This window comes from Ahaetulla prasina, chromosome 8 (genome assembly GCF_028640845.1).
Source record: "Ahaetulla prasina isolate Xishuangbanna chromosome 8, ASM2864084v1, whole genome shotgun sequence".
NCBI lineage: Eukaryota > Metazoa > Chordata > Lepidosauria > Squamata > Colubridae > Ahaetulla > Ahaetulla prasina.
In genome coordinates, this window is record NC_080546.1 from 71871482 (window position 1) to 71894999 (window position 23518).

The 23518-nt window shown below is 36.1% G+C and overlaps 1 protein-coding gene across 1 annotated transcript in view; it reads right to left on the reverse strand.

The window, feature by feature from the left end:
- Positions 1-23518, reverse strand: part of FSTL5 (follistatin like 5) — a 473869-nt gene that overhangs the window by 89626 nt on the left and 360725 nt on the right. The window contains exon 8 of the mRNA XM_058193148.1: positions 14125-14245. Coding sequence (XP_058049131.1) covers positions 14125-14245 — 121 coding nt within the window. The remainder of the gene's footprint in view (positions 1-14124; positions 14246-23518) is intronic.

A 23518-nucleotide genomic window follows, 5' to 3' on the forward strand; every position in this document is an offset into this window, starting at 1 on the left:
TCCCCCCAGTTTACGCCAAATATCTGACCTTCGGACCTTTCGCCGGGAATTAAAAACTCATTTATTTATTCAAGCGGGATTGGACTGATTTTTTAAATTCTAAATTTTAAAGTTTTAATCCTTTGTAATTTTATATGGGGTATTTTAGGTTAGGTCAATCTGACGGTTTTAATTCGGCCATTATGGAATAGGTATTTTAAATTGATATTTTAACTTTGTATACTTGCTGTTTTTATTTTTGGCTGTACACCGCCCTGAGTCCTTCGGGAGAAGGGCGGTATAAAAATTTAAATAAATAAAATAAAAATAAATAAACATATTGTCTTTCCGGGACACTAATATTTTTGTCTGTTAATATTTCAAAAAAACCTTGTTTCAAGGATAATACTTTTGTCTCTTGCCATTTTTTTTGATGCATTAATCGCTGTCTTTCCTTCATTACTCCTTTTGAAAAGTCAGTCACAATATTTCCTAGTAGTTCCTTATGTCCAAGAATCCACAAATTACTGCCGTATATTCCATCAGTCCAAAAAGAGAACTCTTGGAAAGCATTAACCCTGTGAGTTTTTTCGGTTCGGGAGACAGCCTCCTGTAGCACAAATTCAGGCATTTCATCCAAACTATTTAAAGAAAACTTCTTTACATCAACTTGTTTATTCACGATCATATCTTCATATTTATCCACTTTTGTTTGTATCTCCTCCATTCCATTTTCCAAGTCCTGATTGCACTGGTTAATTTCCTCCAAGCTCTCATCCAAAACGTCCCCATTTTTTATCAATTCGTATTTTTGAATAATTAAATACATTCTTTCTGTGTAATCCTGTATAAAGTCACGAATCCATTCTTCTGAAAGAACCTTCATGACAAAGTTCCTGCTGAGAATCCCCTTATGAAATACTTAAACAACGTAATATAATCCAACAATCCACAGTCCAACACAATAAAATAAAATCTCCATTCAGTTTCGATTTCGCAGCAAGGCTCCCTTTCCTTTATCGCTCTACTTTCAGTTGCTTTCAAACGCCATTTTAAACAATTAAAGGAAGGGGGGGAAATTTCTCTTTTTAAAGAAGGTAGAAGTCAGGAAATCAAAAATACTTGCAAACCAATAATTGTTCACTCATGCTTCTTCCGTCTGCTTATAGAAATCCACAAAAAGAAATCAATTGTTAGCAGAAGTGGGTACCTTCCTCTTTTCCTGTTTTTGCAGGAGCGCAGTGAATACTGGAGATTAAAGGAGGATTCAATGGGATTCACCTTTCGGGACTTTGCATAACAAAAACAAAATCCCTAGGGGAATCTACCACTCTCCCCCCCTGCTCTTTCTCTCTTTTTCAACCAGAGAGGGAAATTGAAGCTGGGAACAGCTGTTCGTTGCTGTTTTCACCGGCTTTTACCATATCCAGTGCTGAGTGCCATAAATTAGCACCCAGCGAGAAAGGTGGCGCCAAGCGGAAGTCCGAAATAAAGGATTTTTAAAAATGGAGGGATGCAGTGGCTCAGTGGCTAAGATGCTGAGCTTGTTGATCGAAAGGTCGGCAGTTCAGCGGTTCGAATACCTAGTGTTGTGGAATGGGGTGAGCTCCCATTACTTGTCCCAGCTTCTGCCAGCCTAGCAGTTCGAAAGCACATTAAAAGTGCAAGTAAAAAAATAGGGACCACCTTTGATGGGAAGGTAACTGTTCCATGCTTCTTTGGTATTTAGTCATGCTGGCCACATGACCATGGAGTCATCTTCGGACAGAACTGGCTCTTCGACTTTGAACAGAGATGAACATTGCCCCTTAGAGTTGGGAACGGCTAGCATATATGTGTGAGGGGAACCTTTACCTTAGAAATAAAGGAAAATAGTTAAATGTTTTTGAAAGTCCTAGACTAATTCTCACTGGACCATGGGTGATTTTTTTAGCCATTCGTGTTTCTCTCTCTCTCTCTCTCTCTCTCTCCCTCCCTCCCTCCCTCCCGACTCCAAGATATCTCTCAGAAATGCTATTGTGGGGACAAAATTGGAAGAAATTATCATATACACAATGGGTTCATATATCAGTTAGATTCTGCTTATTTTAAACTTTCTATTAATGTAATATATTTCAGGAGTACCAGAATGATTTATGGTTCTAGGAACAAACTTTTTGAATTAAGAAGAAAAGTGCTTGTTATTGCTGCCAGATAATATGTTTCAATATTCCAATGCACTGCTTTAGTTGACCTATAGGTAGTATTCGACATTCTATATTATAATTTTCATTGTTATATATAGGTAAAGGTAAAGGTTCCCCTCGCACATACGTGCTAGTCGTTGCCGACTCTAGGGGACGGTGCTCATCTCTGTTTCAAAGCCGAAGAGCCAGCGCTGTCCGAAGACGTCTCTGTGGTCATGTGGCCGGCATGACTCAACGCCAAAGGCGCACGGAACGCTGTTACCTTCCCACCAAAGGTGGTCCCTATTTTTTCTACTTGCATTTATTACGTGCTTTTGAAACTGCTAGGTTGGCAGAAGCTGGGACAAATAACGGGAGCTCACCCTGTTACACGGTAGCACTAGGGATTCGAACCACCAAACTGCCGACCTTTCGATCGACAAGCTCAGCTGTCTTAGCCCCTGAACCACTGCGTCCCTATTTTTATATATACATATACCTTAAATGACAGAAAATCAAGAAAATCAAGCAGAGGAAGTGGCTTGGCAAGACGAGACTCTGAATAGGATTTACCATTAACAGGTAGCTGAGATAGCAGACACTGGGAAATCCTTGCAGTGGCTGGAAGAAGTGGGCTAAAAGACTGCATTGACGCACTGATCAAAGCAGCACAAAACAGGTGTTGCTAACCACCATATCCATAGAAGCAGGAGTCTACCACACTAGACATCGTGTTAGTAGACAAAGATCAGAAGACCTAAGTGGTAATAGATATAGAGGTGCCAAGAGACAACATCATAAGAAAGAAGGAACATTAAAAGCTGGAAAAGTACCAGGATCTGTAGGTGAAACTGGAATGGATGTGGAAAGTAAAAGCCTATGTGGCCCCAGTAGTGGTAGAAGCACTTGGGATGTGATTCCTAAACTGCAAGAATAGCTCCAACAGATCCAGGAACATCAGAGGTCTTTATCCAGAAGAATGCAATTTTAGGAATAGCAAAGACATGTGCAGAGCCTTCAAACTCCCAGGACTCTGGTAGCAGACCAGGGATAAGGTCCATTCTTAGGGATGAGAAGGGAATTTTCAGTGTTATCATTGAAAATGTCACTACTATTTGCTTGTTAAAAAATAAAATTTCTAGCAGGATGTTTATTTTTATCATAGACATTCTGTTAAGATACAGTATTATTAACTGAATCCATGTGGCATAAATTGTTTTACTTGCTGAAAATGTTTGTTGCAATTAATGCTACAGTAATTTCAACTGAAAAATCTAGATTTGATATTGGTGCTTCTCTCCAAGGAGTTAAAGATGTTCCTGATGTCCTGCAGTTTCTGTATTTAATAGCTTCCTTTCATAACTAGATATAGTTTTAATTGAAAATTTGATCAAATGTTTACATAGGCTACTCACATTAATAAATATCTCAGGTTTGCTTATATGCAGAACTACATTGTCTGTGGCTACATTACCTCAAATACATATTGTCATATTTAAACTCCTTTTAAACAAACTTTTATTGACCTATAGAAAGCAAAATTGTAGCTTAGACTAGAAAGCAATTTTGTTTGCCATTTCCCATTACTACTGAGGTAGGATTTTTAAAGATACATTTATTAAGCAATAAACAATAAATTTCACTAAAACCTATTTAAAAACTTTAGTATAATCATAAAGGGGCACAATTTTGCAAAGAAAATTATTAAAAATAACTAGTTCTCATATATTTATTTTGCTTTAAACAAATAAACAAAGAATGCATTCCTTACTCCAATTCCATCTTGTAACTCAGTTGTTGACCTGTAACAATATGAATAAGATATACATATATACATAATACTTCACATACATAGTATTAATTATTTAATACTATGTATGTGAAGCAGAATTTTCAGATCTTTTTCAACTGTTTGCAGGAAATGTCAGCTTAATCAATTTTTTAAAAGAAATTATTTTGATGTATCCCAGTAATATACAAAATGATAATAAGTTTTGAAATATCAACAATCATGTTGATTTTAGTAGCTCCTTAATTGTTAGGCAATGACACTGTTCACTGTCTAGTAGTTTCAAACAGAGAAGTTAGGCATTTGCAGAGCGATTATGGATACCTCCTACAGTAGTATTAAATGCTTTTTCTTGCCATTTCATATCATCTCTGAAATGGCAATATAGATAGTTCTTGACTTATGACCACAACTGAGAACAGAATTTCTGTTGGTAAGCAAAGTGATTGTTAAATTTACAATCTTTTTGCCATGGTTATTAAGGAAATCATATGATCTTTAAGCAAATCCAGTTTTTCCTATTGATCATGTGACAGTCGATAAATGCCTTTGTGTTTGTAATGGGAAATAGTTTTCTACTATTGTTATGACAAATATTTTTCTACTATATCCAAACAAGTTAATGAAAGAAGTACAGTATATGTGAGAATATATTAGTTAAATTATAAATATAAAATAACTCATTCAACTACGTGTTTTATATTGTTAGGATTATAGTTGCATAACTAAATATCACTGTTTTTATGCCTTTATATTTTGATACTTAACTTGAATGTGTTCTATTTAGGGTTCAGTTCAGTTCTGTTCTGACAGATTTTCCTCTGAATTCCATGTGCAAAAATGGAGTGAAAACATATTTTAGATGTCAATCATACTGAATGACTATAGACAATTTGTATTGAAAGATACACTGAAGAGTTATTAATTGAAGATTCCAAGGAAGGAAATTAGTAGTTTGGGAAATGGAAAGCTGCTAGTCTTAAAATTTAAATTAATGGTTTTATGTTGTCTTTTTTGTAAACACAATCCTCCCTTATAAAATTTAAGAACAGTGGAATGATAGCCTGCTTATTATATTTAATAAATCCTAGTTTGAAAGCAGTTCAGACTAAAGTATTAAAATAGGTTGTTAAAATGGGTGAACTAATATTTCATTATCTTTATCTTCAGAAAGAAAGACTTACATTTATTGTTTATTTGACAAAATAATTGTTTTTTTTACTATTAATCTAATCAGGAATTATTGTAACTTAATTTTTTCCTTTATTTGAAAGGAAGACTCTGGTTAAAATCTGGCCTTTATTCTAGTGAAATATTGTTAGAGTCTCTGTTTTTGTTTGTTGCTCTAACAGTGTTCCTAAATAAGTGCCATCTGTATTTTTGCACTCCGGATACAATAGTCCTAACAACACTACATTTCTGAATAATATGAAAATGGTTATATCTTATACCACTCATTGGGATAATGACACAGATCAGGATATTTTTCCTGTTTTCATAGACTTAATGATTATTATTTCTTAGAAAGAAATACTTGACATATGTGTCAGATCCGTGTATCTGCCATTGTTCGTGGAAGAAGGGGGGGGGATTTGGAGTGTCACATTTAGTTCTTTTCCTATGTATCCTAAGTATCCAATTTCTTGCCTGATCCTCTTTATATAAACTTTATCCTGATTTATAACCATTGCCTGGAGCCAGGAATCCCTGAAGAAATCACACGCCTCAGGAAAAGTGGAGAATGAGTGGATTGTAAAATGACCCTGAGAAACTCTTCCTATCTGTTTCTCAGAGAGGCTGATGCAATTCGTATTCACGCCCGTGATTGGCTGGAATCCAATCCATTGGATGGTGGACAAGGGTTCCTAATTTCCTTTAACCTGAACTGCATGCCCTGAGGGACCCCAGAGCCTGCTTTGAGTTTTGACTTGCTTTCATCCCTTTCAATAAAAGATTCCTTTTGAAATCCAAAGTTCTCAAGAGTTTATACTTTCTTGGAAGTGGAGGGAGAAGCTAGTCCTTACAATATGTAATCTTACCTTCTCGCCCAGTTACATTAAGTGTTATATATACAATAATGCGTGAAAATTTAAAATATATAGATTTTTTTAATCAGAATCATTTTATCTAGGGCATCCTTAACAATAGAAAATATTGTTACATTACATTGTGGCAATTATTTACACAAGAGGCTAGTAATTGTCTATGTCTTTTTCCCACTCCCAATATCTTTCCTTTGTACGATTCACTATTTCTTTTCAAGTATATAAAGGGACGTAATTTGACACTGTCATTTATAAAAGCTTTAGGTACTACAGTATGGTACAGGCCATTTTGTGCTCAAAAGTTCCTTAATTCCCACCCATCCCCATTTTGTTGTTGAAGATTTGAATCTTTACATCTTTAAATTCTTTGAGCTTCATGTTTGGGTTGCAGACATTTCATTCCTTATTAGGAAACATCATCGATACATTTGGGGAACTGATATTAAATAGTTGAGGTTTTGTTTTTTTTTAATTTGAATTTATATCCCGCCCTTCTCCGAAGACTCAGGGCGGCTTACATTGTGTTAAGCAATAGTCTTCATCCATTTGTATATTGTATACAAAGTCAACTTTATTGCCCCCAACAATCTGGGTCCTCATTTTACCTACCTTATAAAGGATGGAAAGCTAAGTCAACCTTGTTTGCTGAAATTCTTTCCAAACTTCACATGATTGGATGGAAAACGTATATGGATAGATTTTGTTTTGTTTTGGTTTTTGTAGGTAAATTATTTATTTGGCTAATAAGTTATAGAAAGTTCTTAAGAAGAGATTAGATAACCATTTGTCTGAAGTGGTGTAGGGTTTCCTGCCTAAGCAGGGGGTTGGACTAGAAGACCTTCAAGAACGGTTGCTGGAAACGTGTATATCTAGTTTAATGAAAAGAAGGACTAGGAGTGACAAATTAGCAGTGTTCCAATATCTCAGGGATTGCCACAAAAAGAAGGGAATCAAGCTATTCTCGAAAGCACCAGAAAGCAGGACAAGAACCGATGGATGGAAAATAATCAAGGAAAGAAGCAACCTAGAACTAAGAAGAAATTTCCTGACAGTTAAAATAATTAATCAGTGGAATAACTTGCCTCCTGAAACTGTGAATGCTCCAACACTGGAAGAGATTAGACAACCATTTGTCTGAAATGGTATAGGGTTTCCTGTCTAAGCAGGGGGTTGGACTTGAAGACCTCCAAGGTCCCTTCCAACTCTGTTATTCTATTCTATTCTATTCTATTCTATTCTATTCTATTCTATTCTATTCTATTCTATTCTATTCTATTCTATTCTATTCTATTCTACTCTACTCTATTCTTTCTCTGTTGATTATTCCCTGTGTAATTACTGGCATTGATATTATTGTCATCATTTCCACAATTATATTTATTTTTATATGAAGCCTAAGCTTGTACTAATATTCTGTATATGTAACAATGTTTGCCATAAATCCAAATAATGTATCTGCGAAATATGTATATGTAAGGAAAAAAAGCTTAAATGTTTTGTTGCTTTTTTTGGTAAAAATGGATCCTTTGATTAAATGCCATGTATAAAACTGAATGTCAAAAACTTTTTTGTGTGGTGTAGCGGCAATTTTTTAAACAACTCTAGCTAAAATATGAGTTTTCTCATTTTTTACTCACACTTGGCCAATAAAGAATTCTATTCTATTCTATTCTATTCTATTCTATTCTATTCTATTCTATTCTAATTCTCTTTTATTCTATTCTATTCCATTCCATTCCATTCCCGTGTATGGACCATTCTATAAATTCTATACAGCTGTTTTTGAATTTGTTTTTCAAATAAACAATAAACACTATCCTTCATTTCTTAATTCATGAAACCATTATCTTTATTAGCTAAAAGAGGCTCTCTTAATTTACAGCTTTTCACTTCCTTTTTGAAGCTATGCACCTTTTTTGTGACTTCTTTATTGTTAAATAGCAAGGAAGAGGGTTGCTGGAAGCAGCCAAAACAAGGAAGCGTGGAATATTTTTTCTTTTGAAATATAAGGATAAAAGTTGTGGTCTTAATTTACTATTTTTAAAATAATATGTAACCCTGTATTGTTTTGTTGTGGTGGTTGAAATTTTCTGATTTTCATGAACTCTGATTGGCTAGAAAAAAGAAAACTAAATAAATAACATTCTTTGATCACTAGAGGGAGCTATGAAGATTTTTAACTCTGAATTGGAGACTGTCATTAAGGGAATTTTTGAAAATTCAATACAGAAAATCATTTTTACCTTAAATCAGTTAGGGTCTGATTATATAGAGGATATTAAAAAAGAACAAGTGACACAATTATATGTAGAAAATTATTAACCCACCATTACAACTCTACAAATGCTGGACAATGCAAGTAACCTAGCTTTATAACCTTTGGAATATAAATCTGACACCAGCTTTTATTATGATGTTGGTTTGAATATAACCCTCACAGTGCAACTGAAACAAGAGTGCCAAGTAAATTCACAATCCTCAAGAGGTTAAGTTTGAGACTTTTTCTTCAGATACTAACAAGGTTGAAAATTCTTTGAGAAAAAAAGATATGATAGTTATTTTAGAGAAGAAAACTTTACCAGGATTTGCTCCAGGTTAATTTACAATTTACAATGTCTAACAAAACAATTCTGGGATGGAAATAAATAACTTTGAGAACTTCCTGAAGGAAAGAGACTTGATAATGAGAAGAAAAAGATTTCGTCCTATGAAGATAGACTGGAGGGAGTCACTTAAACTTAATGACTTAATTAGTTAGGAAGGATTTTTATAAGTTTGATATATGTATTGAAAGAAAGTTTTAGAGCAGTTCTGTATGTATAAAATGAGTTTGTAAATGCATGTCTTCTGCCTTTTTATGTAATGCTAAATAATTCTCAAAGTTTGCAAAATACTATCGATTAAATTTGAAAATAAGAGAAGAAAACGATATATTCCATTAGGATAAACTCAAGGGAGCGATTTGAATTTTCTCCCTTTAGGGTTAAAAAAAATTGAAATAATGTAGAGGATTCTCTTAATATGAATTACAATAAAGATTATTTTAACAGAAGCATATATTATTCCTCACAGCAAAGAGAAGCAGAGAAGCAGAGATGGTCAAATTGATTTTTTTATCCAAAGAAGAGAATATATCTTTGTTTCTATTTTAAGCGCTTCCGGATTTTGTGCTTAAAAAATAAAAGTCTGATTTTGCTTTTGCTAATTAGACAGATTTATTGTTATAGAACTGGCTTGTATATACTGTTGTGTAAAAGTAAAAAGTTGCGGTTGTAATGTTGTCATCTTCTACTGTGCTAAAGAGAGTCAGAAGTCGGTGCCTTTCTCTTCCCATTCCCTCTTTACACCATATTTTTCTCCCTGCCCTTCCTAGTTTTTCCTTACTTTTTTGAATTTCTGTTTGTATTTTACATTTTGATCAATTAATAAAAAGTTTCAAAAAATAGTTACTATAATATTTATTTGACAAAGGACAATATATCATGGAACATCTTACCACCTTCCCAGTCCAGGGAAGGTTACTGCAAAATCCCCATTTCCTCCTGATCAGCTGGGACTTGGGAGGCAGAGAATAGATGTGGGCAGAGCCAGTCAGAATTTTTACTACCGGTTCTCTGAACTACTCAAAATTTCCGCAACTGGTTCTCCAGAACAGGTGAGAACCTGCTGAAACCCACCTCTGGTTTAATTGATAAGCATTATGAAGCAGAACACTCTAGCTATAGAATAAGTGAATTGTCTGTCTTTGGAATACTTTAAGAATAAGCTATACATGTACCTCTCAAGAATGATTTAAATGGTTTTCCTGCATATTGCAGAGGGTTTGACAAGATGACTTTTGTGGTCCCTCCCAGCTTCATAATTTTATTTTTCTATAGGTCTATATCTTTATCTTTGGAGAGGGAAGTTAATTGTGGCTTTAAGTATCTTTGAATAATTATTCCAAAGGAATCAAAATGGTGAGTATTGCATGTTGAGCAGGCGGGTAATTTTCCTGGTTTTCAGCTTTATCGTTGCAGCAATTTATTATAGTCTACCAAGTGTTGGGGAAACATCTGGATAATGTCTTTTCTACATTGGGTTACAGCATTTTTGTAAGATTTCAAATAATTGTATCTCTGTTGCCAAATGAATTAGCCAAGACTGCGAGATCCCCAGAACTCCTCACTGGTTTTGCTAAACATTTCATTTTTCAGAAGTCTGGAAAAGAGACAAATGAACTGGTTTTCCTAGATCAGATTCTAACTATTTGGGAAGTGACAGTCAAAGATCTAAAAGCAGAGAGTACCTTGTGGAAATGATTGTCTTATCTTGACCTTCATAATATTACAGAATGAGATATTGGATGATAATTGTACACGCCCACTACATTTCAAATCAGCCAATTTTAAAATGCTAAGAGGAGTTTCAGACAAGATACCATTCACTGATGGAGAGACTCTGTTCAAAAGGGATGGGAAAAAAAATAAAGTACTAGAAGTATAATTGTACACAATTCCAATGAGGAAGAAAACATTAGGTGCTGTTTAGAAAATCATTGTGGTTATAGGCAGTACTTGCCTGAGCTAAAAGAGACATGTATAGGAAATGGAAGGTAGTGTCCTCACCAGGAAAATGTACCAGGAAATACGTTGTCTGATAACTGAATGTCCAGAAATTAAATTGAAACAAGCGTGGACAACAAACCACTGCCAAAGTGATCAGAAAGCCTAAAACTGGTGGAATAGAGGCTGGCATGGAAACCTAAAATGAATTGACTACCTTGGCTATGTCAGTAAAAAGAGGAAAAATGGAAGATGCAGCCCTGCTATTGGAGAAAATGGTAGGATGTTAACAAGAAAATTCCCTGAGCACTTTTGTTGTATTTTGAAGACAAAATATGTTGCAAGGAAATAGGTAGAAAACATGGATGGATTGTCAAAAATTAAACAATGAGGTAGTTAAACATGAGTTATTATGAACAACTTCAAGTACTCATGACTGAATCAATTATTCAAGAAGCTAAACATTGCTTGCAGATTACTACATCTGTGAACTTTGGAAATCATGAAAGAAAGGACTGATATCAGGGACTGGAAATTGTTTGTATCTTCAAACAAGTAGGCTATTCTGTCATTATGTGGATAGTGGATTGGCTGAATAATCTAATCCAACAAGGATACACCTGTTCAGGTTATCTGGATGGAAAAGCATGTAAGGTTCATTTCTAAGATATTGTTCAATATATTCATTAATAACTTTGATTTGGGTCTTATAAATTAGGATTACAGAATTAATAAATGACAAGAAGATGTGGGGGGGAACAACAGAAAGAATCAAGAAGATCTTGACAAGCTGCAATGATGAATAAGGCCTACCAGGTAAATCTCAGTAGGGAAAATTTAATTTTTAGTAAAACAATTTGGTAAGAAAAAAAAACTTGAGTATAGTCTGTCAGAAGGGGAACATGCAAAACAAAATATAGAATCACAAATTGAACTTAAACCAATAGTGTGATACAGCTGCAAAACAAAACAAAACACTGCTACAAACAAGTATAGAATGAATTTCTGTTAGTTAAGTGTCAAGTTGAAGAGGGGCCTCTGTGGCTCAGCAGACTAAGTCTGTCTGTTATTAACACAGCTGCTTGCAATTAATGCAAGTTCAAGTCCCACCAGGCCGAAGGTTGACTCAGCCTTCCATCCTTTATAAGGTAGGTAAAATGAGGACCCAGATTGTTGGGGGCAATAAAAGTTGACTTTGTATATAATATACAAATGGATGAAGGGTATTGTTTAACACAGTGTAAGCCGCCCTGAGTCTTCGGAGAAGGGCGGGATATAGATTCAAATAAATAAATAAAAAAGAGTATCCCTTATTCCTTTCTATTCTGTATTGGGTAGCATACAACATAATCCATGATAATCAATCACCCACTAAGTTTCAGGGACAGCCTATTATCTTTATACCTTGATGTCACTCATCCCATGCAGAAGGTGTGCTTATTCCTACCCATTATGAATATAGCAGAGAGTTAGTTTGTGTAAATGTATAACATTTGAAGAATGAAGGTAGTAATTACATTCATTCCCTGTGATTTATTGTTACTGCTGCTCACTGACTGTCTATCGGTAAATATAGAAAACTATATTTAGAGTCTGACAGTATGCCAAGTAAGGCAAAAAGTAAACCTCCTTTTGCATTACAGAAAAGAAGGATGGGAGGCAAGGATCCATCTCCCTAATTAGGTTCTCTTTCTTAGAACAGTAATTATGAAGAAACTTTCCGTTACAAGTTAAGGTTAATATTGCTTAGCGGCTATAAACTGCCTGGCTGGATTAATTCTATTTTAGTACCAGAATATAAGAAATACTGTTTATCAATGTTTTTGATGCAGTGAGCCACTTTGATTCAATACTCCTTTCTCTTGTATGTCAATATGATGAAGTGATAAGTAAAGCCTGTAGTGAGAAGAAATCAATGAGAAAATCCTTTTACAGCTTACCTTTGCATTATCTCTCATCACTACCATTAACCTCTATGTATATGGAAGCTAGAGGACAGCTTTGGGTAAATTCCACGTTTCTGCTGTTTTTGTTGTTATCAGATTTAGCATTAATATTTTATGACATTAAATTGGCACTTTTTATGTCTCGTGTATGTTATCATTGTCCACTTGCTGAAAAGTTAATATTTCATTCAGTATTTCAACTCATCACAAAAGTACAAGTACCTAACCTCACACGATATGTAAGAGAATATAGAGTCACAGTGCAGAAGGAAAATCCAAAAACAGAAAAATAAAATATCAATATTTAAAAGCATAAAAAGTTGCTGATTCTTACACACACACACACACACACACACACACACACACACACACACACACACACACACACTGAAAGTGCTTACAATCCATAAGATATTAAAATCTTTATTCACTATTCAACCTTCTATTAATTCTTCAGTTATACAAATATCATTACATTAATCATTTCCATTGGATTTACTTGTCTGTCTTTTAATCTCTTTTATCTGAAAAATTCATTTATCTTCGCCTTAGCCTCCATTTTAGCTCAATATATAATTTTTTTTAAAAAATCTTCAATATGCAAATTGTTTTAGAAACATACTAAACCCATTCATGAATAATAACGCTATAAATTACAACCTGGTTACCTTTGTATTATTTGTCATACTTTTCCCTTCAACAACAATTTGGGCAGCATACAAGAAGATAATAATAACAAGAACTAATATGTAAGATAACTTTATTTTCTGGGAAAGATTTTTATATTCTAATCCAGGGGTCCCCAACCAGTGATGGAATTCACATTTTTTTACTACCGGTTCTGTGAGTGTGGCTTGGTAAGCGTGGAAGGGGAAGGATACTGCAAAATCCTCATTCCCACCCCACTCCAGGGGAAGGATACTGCAAAATCTCCATTCCCACCCAGCTCTGAGACAAGCCAGAGGTGGTATTTCCTGGTTCTCCGAATTACTCAAAATTTCCGCTACCGGTTCTCCCGAACCTGTCAGAACCTGCTGAATTTCACCCCTGTCTCCAACCCTTGGTCTGTGGACTGGTCGCAGTATGCCAGCCATTGAGCTGCACAAACGAAGCCCCATCCAAGGAATGCAGGCAACACAGGAAACCATGTTCCCTCCATTCCACGGAAAAACCTCTCTCCATGGAACCAGTCCCTAATGCCCAAAAGATTGGGGGCTGCTGTTCTAATGTATACATTGGTCTTAACATAGAAAGGCTTTCAATGGCAATGGCTTCCATTTTTCTTTAATACAAGGTATACAGATTGTTCATGGATTATACAGTCAGATGATTAAGTGATTATCCAAGGACGCTATTTTTCATAAAGGCTATAATCCTACAGATTTTATACTAAGAAAGAATATTGCTTACTGTGTTCGGAAGTCAAGGTACCTAGTAAATAAACTTTCATTTTTTTCGATAAGTATTAATTATTTTAAAAATGCTACATGTATTAATTAAATCATATTTTATGCAAAGTTTAATGGAAATCATTACTGAAAACTTACTTTCCATGTCTCCTTTTTTTACATTGCAACTAAGAAATTCAGCCTTTCATTTAAAATTTAAAATTTATTTTATTTAGCACCCAGCTTAATAGAAAAATATTTTTCTTACCATTCACTTGAAGAATATGAGTCTGATAGATTTGATCATAGCCATCTGCATAGCAGCTATAATTTCCCATGTGAGTTGTAGTAATCTTAGTAATATATAGGGACCCATCATCTCCAAAATCCTAAAGAAAAAGAAGAGGTGATCAAAATTACCTTCAGAACATTATCCTATCTATACTGAATTTCTCTAAGAAAGAAATATAGTGTAAGTGTTATAATCTCTTATACCAGATTTAAACCACCTTTAGTTTTTAAGCTCTTCAAAACATTCAAGCTACACAAATCTGATTCTATATATATTAATTGCATTTTACCAAATGACAACCTTGCACTGTTCTTTAAATTCAGATTGCCATCTGGCAAAATGCCGTCAATTTTTATGTCAATCAGACTACGATGTTCAATTTTTGAGGGTCCAGACCACACAGAATGATATTAACAATAGAAAATACATAGAAAGCAAAATAATGGTTGAAAGCTTCAGGAACAAGTTAATATTTCCATTTAATGGTTTAGATGTTTATGAGCATGCAATATTGTAAATGAATCTTCTTTCATACACACACACACACAATATATATATATATATACATGCATATATATATATATATGCATATATATATATAAATATATATATATATATATATATATATATATATATATATATATATATATATATATTTGTTTTCTGAGGTTTTCGCTGGTGTTTGTATGTAGGTCTTTGGTTATTCGGGTTTTCCCCCACGTAAAATTGGAAGTGTTTTGGTGACGTTTCGACGAAATCTCATTCATCATCTTCAGGCTAGGTGTTTAGAAACACAAAGCTGTAAACACCTAGCCTGAAGATGACAAATGGGATTTCGTCGAAACGTCGCCAAGACACTTCCAATTTTACGCGGGAGAAAACCTGAATAACCAAAGACCTACACACAAACACACACATACACACACACATACACACACACACACACATATATATGAAAAATATATTCTGATAGATATATTGTAGATATATGTAAATATGTAGTTTACTTTACTTTACTGACATTGCACCCCGTACCACGAAGTTAAATGCCATCTTCAATGTACAACATACGTAAAAAAACTATAAAAATAAAATAAAAAGACACATAGTCTACATATACTTCCTCAGAAAAGTCAGCAGAAGGTGCTGAACAAAAGGAAGTTCCAAGGTAGCTAATCAAAGCCAAAAAGAAGTTAAGTAAACTAGAAAACTGATTTAATGGGGATATATAGAGAGACGCTATCTGTGCCTTCTTTCTCATCTCCATTTTCCTGCGATGGAAAAAAAAAAATCAGATGCATGGCACAGATAATTCGGCAGTGAACCCCAATGCATGTTTTATTATTTCTAACTAAAAGACTATTGATTATAACAGTTTCTATCCCACTTTTGCAATGCATATGTATCACACTATTTTACAAATTTTAATATAAACACATTATTTAGAACGTTTCAAAGAAAAAAAAGCTTTAAAAAAGAGAAGTAAAAAGCAGGAAGAAGATATTTCTCAGCCAGTGGAATAAATATTTTCCAAAAAACAATATTTTATTTGATAATGTAACACTATCAGAGAGGTTGCCAATTTAACTTCCTGAAATGGAAAATTCCTAAGTTCAGGCACAACACTGAGAAGGTATTTCTTTGCTCTAATCAAATATACTTTTCACGTAGTTGGCAATAGAAAAGGGATTACCCTTTAGATATTAAGAAATGGCAAACTGATATAAGAGGTTCCTTAGACTTGAGACTTTTTGGAGGTTAGTGGAACTTCACACTAAGATTGAATTATACTGAGGAGCAAACTGTTAGACAATATAGCTCTTATGGGAACACCATAATATGTTCAATCTTGCATATATATAACAGCATTCTTACTGTTAGGTTGTAAATTAGTGATATGTCTAAAGATTTTTCAAAATATGCCCACATACACTGAATCTTAGTAATCCAACTTGAAAATAACTAAATTATATTTCATTTCATCAGAAAAAGAGAAACTTTGCACATCAACTTAAATAAAATTGTCCTTCTGAAATCAATTTCTACAAAATAATCCGAAATGATAGCAAGGTACATTATATTAAGGATTTCTGAAAGGGCAACAGAATCAATGGATCCTTAAGTTATTGCTTCTGGGTAGAGCAATGAAGCTGGGTCAGTCTCAGGCCCAGAATTGAAACTAGGCTGAAATGGAACTACATAATCTATTTAATTTAAAAGTTCTGGACTTTAGGTACAATCTTATGCTCAAGTGAGATGCTCAAGAAAGGAAGGTTGCAGAGCAACTAGAAATAATTAGGGCTGGCTACAGTTTTATATCCAGTTCCAAAAAAAGGTTTACTTTTCTAGGTGCATCTTCCTGCACCCTTAGGGGGGGTGGGAAGTCTTATATTATTCCAGGATTCTGCCATTATCATTTTGCTTTGGAATTTTCAAGAAGGAATAAGCTTATCTGCATAGCAATGAAGTCCAAGTATTTTTTTTCTATTCTATTTCTATGTAGAACTGATGCTATTTTCTCCACAGCTGCCCAAACCATTCAATAAAACAATCAATAGCAAATCATAAACATGCCTAAAAGCAGCACAATAGGAGCTTTAATCCCATTCATGAGTGTACTCGCCTCCTTCCAAAGATGAAGATGGACTGGAAGGATTTTGTACAAGTAAATCCTACAATGCTCCTTAAGTACTATCAGGAAGAGGTGTTTGTATAACTCAGCAGGATTTTCCATTCTTCAGATCCCTTTTGCACTGCCTACCAACTTTCTAAACAAGATTTATTTATTTATTTATTTATTTATTTATTTATTTATTTATTTTTATTTATTTATTTATTTATTTATTATTTCGACTTCTATACCGCCCTTCTCCTGAAGGACTCAGGGCGGTTTACAGCCAAGTAAAAAACCACAATACAAAAGTTAAGAACATTGTCATATTGTTTTCTTTCATTATATGTGTTTATATATAATGTCGTGACAAAATAAATAAATAAAAAATAAATAGAAATTCACAGAGTGAATAAAATAGAAATTTGCAGTTCGAAAGGATTTGAACATTTTCAAAGCAATTCCAAATATGATTAAGAAATAAGACCCAATTGAGCTTTTGTTCATAAAAGGCTGTGTTATCACTGTAAACTTAAATAGATACCTCTCTACTCCCTGCCACTTAACTAATAATAAACCAACTGCAAAACCTCCTTTCTGAAGTCTATTCATGCAGAGTGGCTGTCCAGCAGTCAACCAATGATCTTTGCCATAAATGTCACCCCACTTCAATAGGGAGCTCTAACTCACCATGGGACTTACCAAAAGTTCCATACATGTAGCTTCGGTATTTTCATGTCACAGTTATCTGACACCACACTAAATGACACCTAAATTTGGTTAGGTGTCAATATTTTAATTTTAACTGGTGTGTAAAACATTAACCTACTAGAACTCTATTTTGGCTCTTATGTTTATTACATTAACTAATGCTTTTAATAAGCTTATTGAGGTTTTTAAATATTCTTGATTTCGTTTGCTATCTTGAAATGGCTTTCAGAAAAACAGATGTGACTAAGCTTCAAAAATAAACTTGCTAAAGCTCTAAAATAAAAAGAGGCACATTTTCTCTAAATTGTTCCCAGTATCCAGTTAAATGCCTATGTGAACCTGTAAGTAGGACATAGTATATAATTGGATCAATCTGCTCATGTCTCTTAGCAACTTATGCTGAGAATCGTGACATTCAGCTTGATATTGAAGGTCGTTGTGATTATAACTATTAATACTCTAATTGCTTATATATAAAACTAAGCAGAGGTGAATTCCAGAACGCCAGGAAATAGCAAGCTGTAGGCTAGATTATAACAATATTGGCACACACACAAATAAGCCTGGAACGAAAAAAAGGTTATCTCTAGAAACAATACAACATTATTTTACTATAGAATAGAATGGAAAATATAGTCAGAGCAAATGACTAAAGTTTTTCTACAGACATAAATATCGCCTGGAAGAGAGTAGACCATGCACTGGGTTTAAATGAACAGAAATAATCATATTAGAATGCTTTCAGTCTATATTACCTCAACATTTTTACCTTTGTTCCCTGAATTTCACAATATCTAAATTTAAAATTATCAATCTGGAAGAATATAAATATTTAATGCAATATATATTTGGGTTACTGAAATACAGACAAACCAACACATGCAGTCTAATCCTTCCTTTGTAGAAGAAAATGCAGACATTTCATTCTATTCTATATCATTTACTAATCTCTCATTTCAATTACTTGCAACTAATTATATTCCCAATAGCAGTACTTTCTAATAGGTTATATAACTCATTTCCCTTTGATAAAGGGAAATGAGGTACCAGTAGTAAGAAAGTTGCTTTCAAAAACTTACTTTTTATATAATTTGTCTGACTAAGTAGTACCTAAATGCTATGTGCCCCAACAGTCTATAAAAATACATTGATACGCTGATCCAGACATAAATCATCCTAGGATGAAATACTTAAATACTTATAAAGCTTTGTGAAAATTATTTTCTTGTAAAAAAACTTGTAAGAAAATATAATATAAATCCATGTACTTGTTGGTAAGAGTTAAGAAAAAAAATAGTCTGGCAAGAAGAAATTTAAAAGGGGCTGATTAAAGGATAAAAAGAATAAAAAGATCATTTAGTGTGTATGTCAAATAAGAACAAGTTTGAAATTTGAAATTCAAAGAAAAATTTAACACATATAGCTTGCAAAAAATAATCATATGCATGAAAGTTTATTCTCATCATGATATTACAGGATATGTGGCTTTTTTTCAAACTTTAATTAATTTCATCAGTGAATATTAGGGATGTATCCTTATTGGGTGTGAATCCTGTCATAGTGTAGAATGGACAATTTAGGATGGTTTTTAACTTTCTTAAGTACCAACCCTAATGCTCTAACAAATTCGTTCCTAATTCCTAGAAATTATTTTCTATCTAGGGAGAATACGTAACTTTGGTCATCGGTGTGGAAATCTAACTCCATCTCCTCAGATACATTTTAAGAATATAGAATAGAATAGAATTCTTTATTGGCCAAGTGTGACTGGACATACAAGGAATTTGTCTTGGTGCATACGCTCTCAGTGTACATAAAAGAAAAGATACATTCATAAAGAATCATAAAGTACAACACATAATGATAGTCATAGGGAATATAATACAATTCAATATAATTCTTAAGTCAATATAATTCTTAAGGATACCAGCAACAAGGTTACAGTCATACAGTCATAAGTGGGAGGAGATGGGTGATAGAAACAATGAGAAGATGAATAATAATGCAGACTTAGTAACTAGTTTGACAGAGTTGAGGGAATTATTTGTTTAGCAGAGTGATGGCGTTTGGGAAAAAACTGTTCTTGTATCTAGTTTTTCTGGGGTGCAGTGCTCTTATATATATATATATATATATATATATATATATATATATATATATATATATATATATATATATATATATATATATATATATATATATATATATATACATATATATATATATATATACATATATATATATATATATACATATATATATATATATATATATATATATATATATATATATATATATATATATATATATATATATATATGTTTGTTTTCTGAGGTTTTCACGGGTGTTTGTATGTAGGTCTTTGATTGTTCGGGTTTTCTCCCGTGTAAAATTGGAAGTGTCCAATTTTACACGGGAGAAAACCCGAACAACCAAAGACCTACACACACATACATACACACACACACATACACACACACACATACACACACATATATATGGAAGGCAGGTTGGTAGTAACCTCCCATCACTATGTGGATTCATCATTATCACTGTTGTATCATCTGCAAACTTCAGTAGTTTAACAGATGGGTCATTTGAGATGCAGTCATTGGTATATATAGAGAGAAGTAGAAATAGCACACAACCTTGTGCAGTCTCTGTGCTAATTGTACAGGTATCTGATATGATTCTGCTTAGCTTCACCTGCTGCTTCCTGTCTGTTAGGAAGCTTATGATCCATTTACAAGTGTGTTCAGGTACTGCTAGCTGGTTTAGCTTAGTTATAAGAGTGTCTGCAATGATGGTGTTGAATGTCTACAAAGAGGACCCTTGCATAAGTCTTTGGAGATTCAGAATGTTATAGGATGTAGCGCAGAGTCATATTAATAGCATCGTCTGTTGATCTATTTGCTCGCTATGCAAATTGCAGGGGTCTAACAGTGGATCCGTGATGGTTTTCAAGTGAGACAGCACCAGCCTTTCATAGGTTTTCATAACTACAGATGTTAGAGCAACTGGTCTGTAGTCATTCAGTTCCTTGATGGTGGGCTTCTTCGGCACTGGGATGATACAGCAAGAAGGAACATAGCACATCTTCAGCAATTTATTGAAGATACAGGTATTGTATTGGTCAATTGTTCAGCACAGACCTTTAAGCAAAAAGGAGTTATCTTGTCTGGGCTTGGAGCTTTTCCTGGCTTTTGTTTGTGAAATAGATCTTAACTTCCTTTTCTGTGATCACTAGGGGTTGTGAACTCAATGGGATGGAGTCAGTTGTTGTTAGTGTGTCTGAGATGGGGGTTGTGGAGATAGGTGTCTATAGTTTCCTTTCATACCTGCAGTAAAACACGTTCAGGCCATCTGCCAGTTGTTGATTTCCTTCAGCCATAACCGGTGATATTTTAAAGAGTTTTCCATATGTTTGCTGGTTCATTTGTTGAGAACTGATTTTTTAGCTTTTCAGAGTAGTTTCTTTTTGCTGCTCTGATCTCCCTTGTTAATACATTTCTGGCCTGATTGTACAGCATTTTATCACCTTTTCTGTAGGCTTCCTCTTTGGAACAATGTAGCTGCTTTGTTCGAATAGCGTGGAGGAACCAGGCAGAGGCTTGACTTCAATAACAACGGTTTATTCATTAACAATCAAAAAGTTAACGAGGCAACTTCGCGCGGTAAGGATTCCTGTCAGAACTATTGCCATCTGACAAATCCTTAAATAGCGAGCTGTCAGATGGAGTAAACGAATGGGAGACTGCAGTTTCTCCCGCTCATTTGGCTACATGCCTCTTAGCCAATCCAGGAGAAGCTGCAGCCTGCCTGGAGCCACGCGGTCATAAGTGCGAGGACTCAACACCCCTTCCCACCCGAATCGCACATGTGTAGTTATCTAAATATGCCGGTCTGCGCTGACTCCACCCCGAGCATCTCAGTTCAGGGCTAATCGCCGGCGGAGGAGGAGCCAGGTCCGGAATGGCGGGTTTTTCCAACGGCGTGTCTACGGAATTGGTAGGGCGCCCCTTGGAGATGGGAAGACTCGGTTCCTCAGGTAAGTCAGGCATTGAGAGTGATTCGGGCGGAGACGCTTGCTGAGCCTCGGGCTGGATTGGAGGTCCCCCAGGGTGTGGAATATCCTGGTAGTGAGGCCGGGCCTGCTCGGAAGTCGCGTGGTCTTCTGCATTCCTCCGGAGTTGATTTACATGCCGGCGCCAGGTTCACCCATCGTCAGGCATCAGTTAGGTGTATTACGTGCCCCGGTAGCGACCCGACCCATAGTTTTGCGCATAAACCCATTCCCCCAGGCAAAATCCTCGGCCCAAACAAGGGGCTTCGTGGCGAGCTTCAGGGGCATAAGTCGGGTGCAATGGGTCAAGCGTTGTCCTGAGCTTGCGTCCCATGAGTAACTCCGCCGGATTTGCTTGGTTATGGGGCTTGGGGTCGTATGCTGTGCCAGGAGGTACTGGCAGATGCTATGGTGCTAATTTGAGGGGCCCATACACCCTAAAGCGTCCTTGGCCAATCAAACGGCCTGTTCTGCCAGACCATTGACAGCTGGGAGACTCGGCGCCATGAGAGCATGGCAGATGCCCAACCTGGCCAGAAACAGCTCGAAGGGTGCTGCTGTAAACTGGGGCCCGTTATCACTGACAAGGGTATCGGGCAGACCATGGGTAGTGAATATTTTCTCTAGTGTCTTAATCACTACTACAGTAGTGGATTACATTAGTGATAATTCAACCCACTTTGAGTAGGCATCCACCAAGACGAGGAAGGACTGACCCTTGAAGGGTCCCGCAAAATCCACATGTACTTGGGCCCAAGGTGCCTGAGGCCTGTCCCACTCTTGGACAGGGGCAGTTGGAGGGGCGGATCTGGATTGTTGACAGGGCTGGCAGTGAGCCACCCATTCCTCTATGTCCCTTTCCAAGCATGGCCACCATACATAACTGCGGGCCAACGCTTTCATGCGCATGATGCCGGGGTGGGCATCGTGGTGAGTGGACAGCACCTGGGATCTGAGTTTGGGGGGAACTACTAGTCGCTATCCCCATAGCAGACAACCCCGCAGCACAGAAAGCTTGTGCTGTCGGTGAGGGTATGGAAGGAACTCCGGCGCAACCGGCTCAGATGGCCAGCCTCGGCGCACCCAATTTAGGACCCGAGACAGGACAGGGTCGCAAGCTGAAAGGGAGCTCACGTCCCGAGCAGATATAGGCAAGGAGGACTCCTCTACCAGAAAAACAGTGGGTGCAGGGGCAGGGTCAATGACCGGATCAGGCAAGGGGCAACAGCTGAGGCATCAGCATGCCCCAATAGTCGACCAGGCTTATAAACAAGGAGATAGGAGTAGGCGGTAAGAAACTCCACCCAACGGGACACACAGCAGAAAAGGAGCCTTAGAATCCAGCAACCTATGGAGCGGCTCCACAACAGATGCCTTATGGTGCAAAAAAAATAGCGTAAAAATTTAGCAAGCCCAGGAATGCCTGCAATTGCTGCTTATTCTGTGGAGTTGGTGCGTTCTTGATGGCAGCAATCTTAGAGGGCGTGGGGTGGACGGTGTGGGGTGGAGCAATCTTAGAGGGCGTGGGTAGTCAACCAGGAATCCAAGGAACTCAACTTTGGAAACCCCTATCTGGCATTTATTTCTCCTAAGCTTGAGCCCTACGTGACGAAACCTAGTGAGTACCGCCCTCAGTTTACCGCCCTCAGTTTACCGATGAATTCTGATAGGTTGATGGCAGCTATCAGGATGTCATCAAAATAAGGTACAACCCCTGGCAGCCCCTGAAGCAAACGCTCCATGAGGCTCTGGAAGATGCCACTAACTCCGAATTGGAGTCGGTTACACCTGAACGCACCTCTGTGTGTAACATTCGTCTGGGCCATGGCAGTGTGCTCATCAACAGGGAGCTGCTGGTATGCCTGCGCCAGGTCCAGCTTGGCCAAAATGCGACCCCGCCCCAGGGAATCGAGCAAATGCTGAACCACTGGCACAGGGTAGGGGTTTGCCTGCAGCGCCCTGTTAATGGTACATTTGTAATCGGC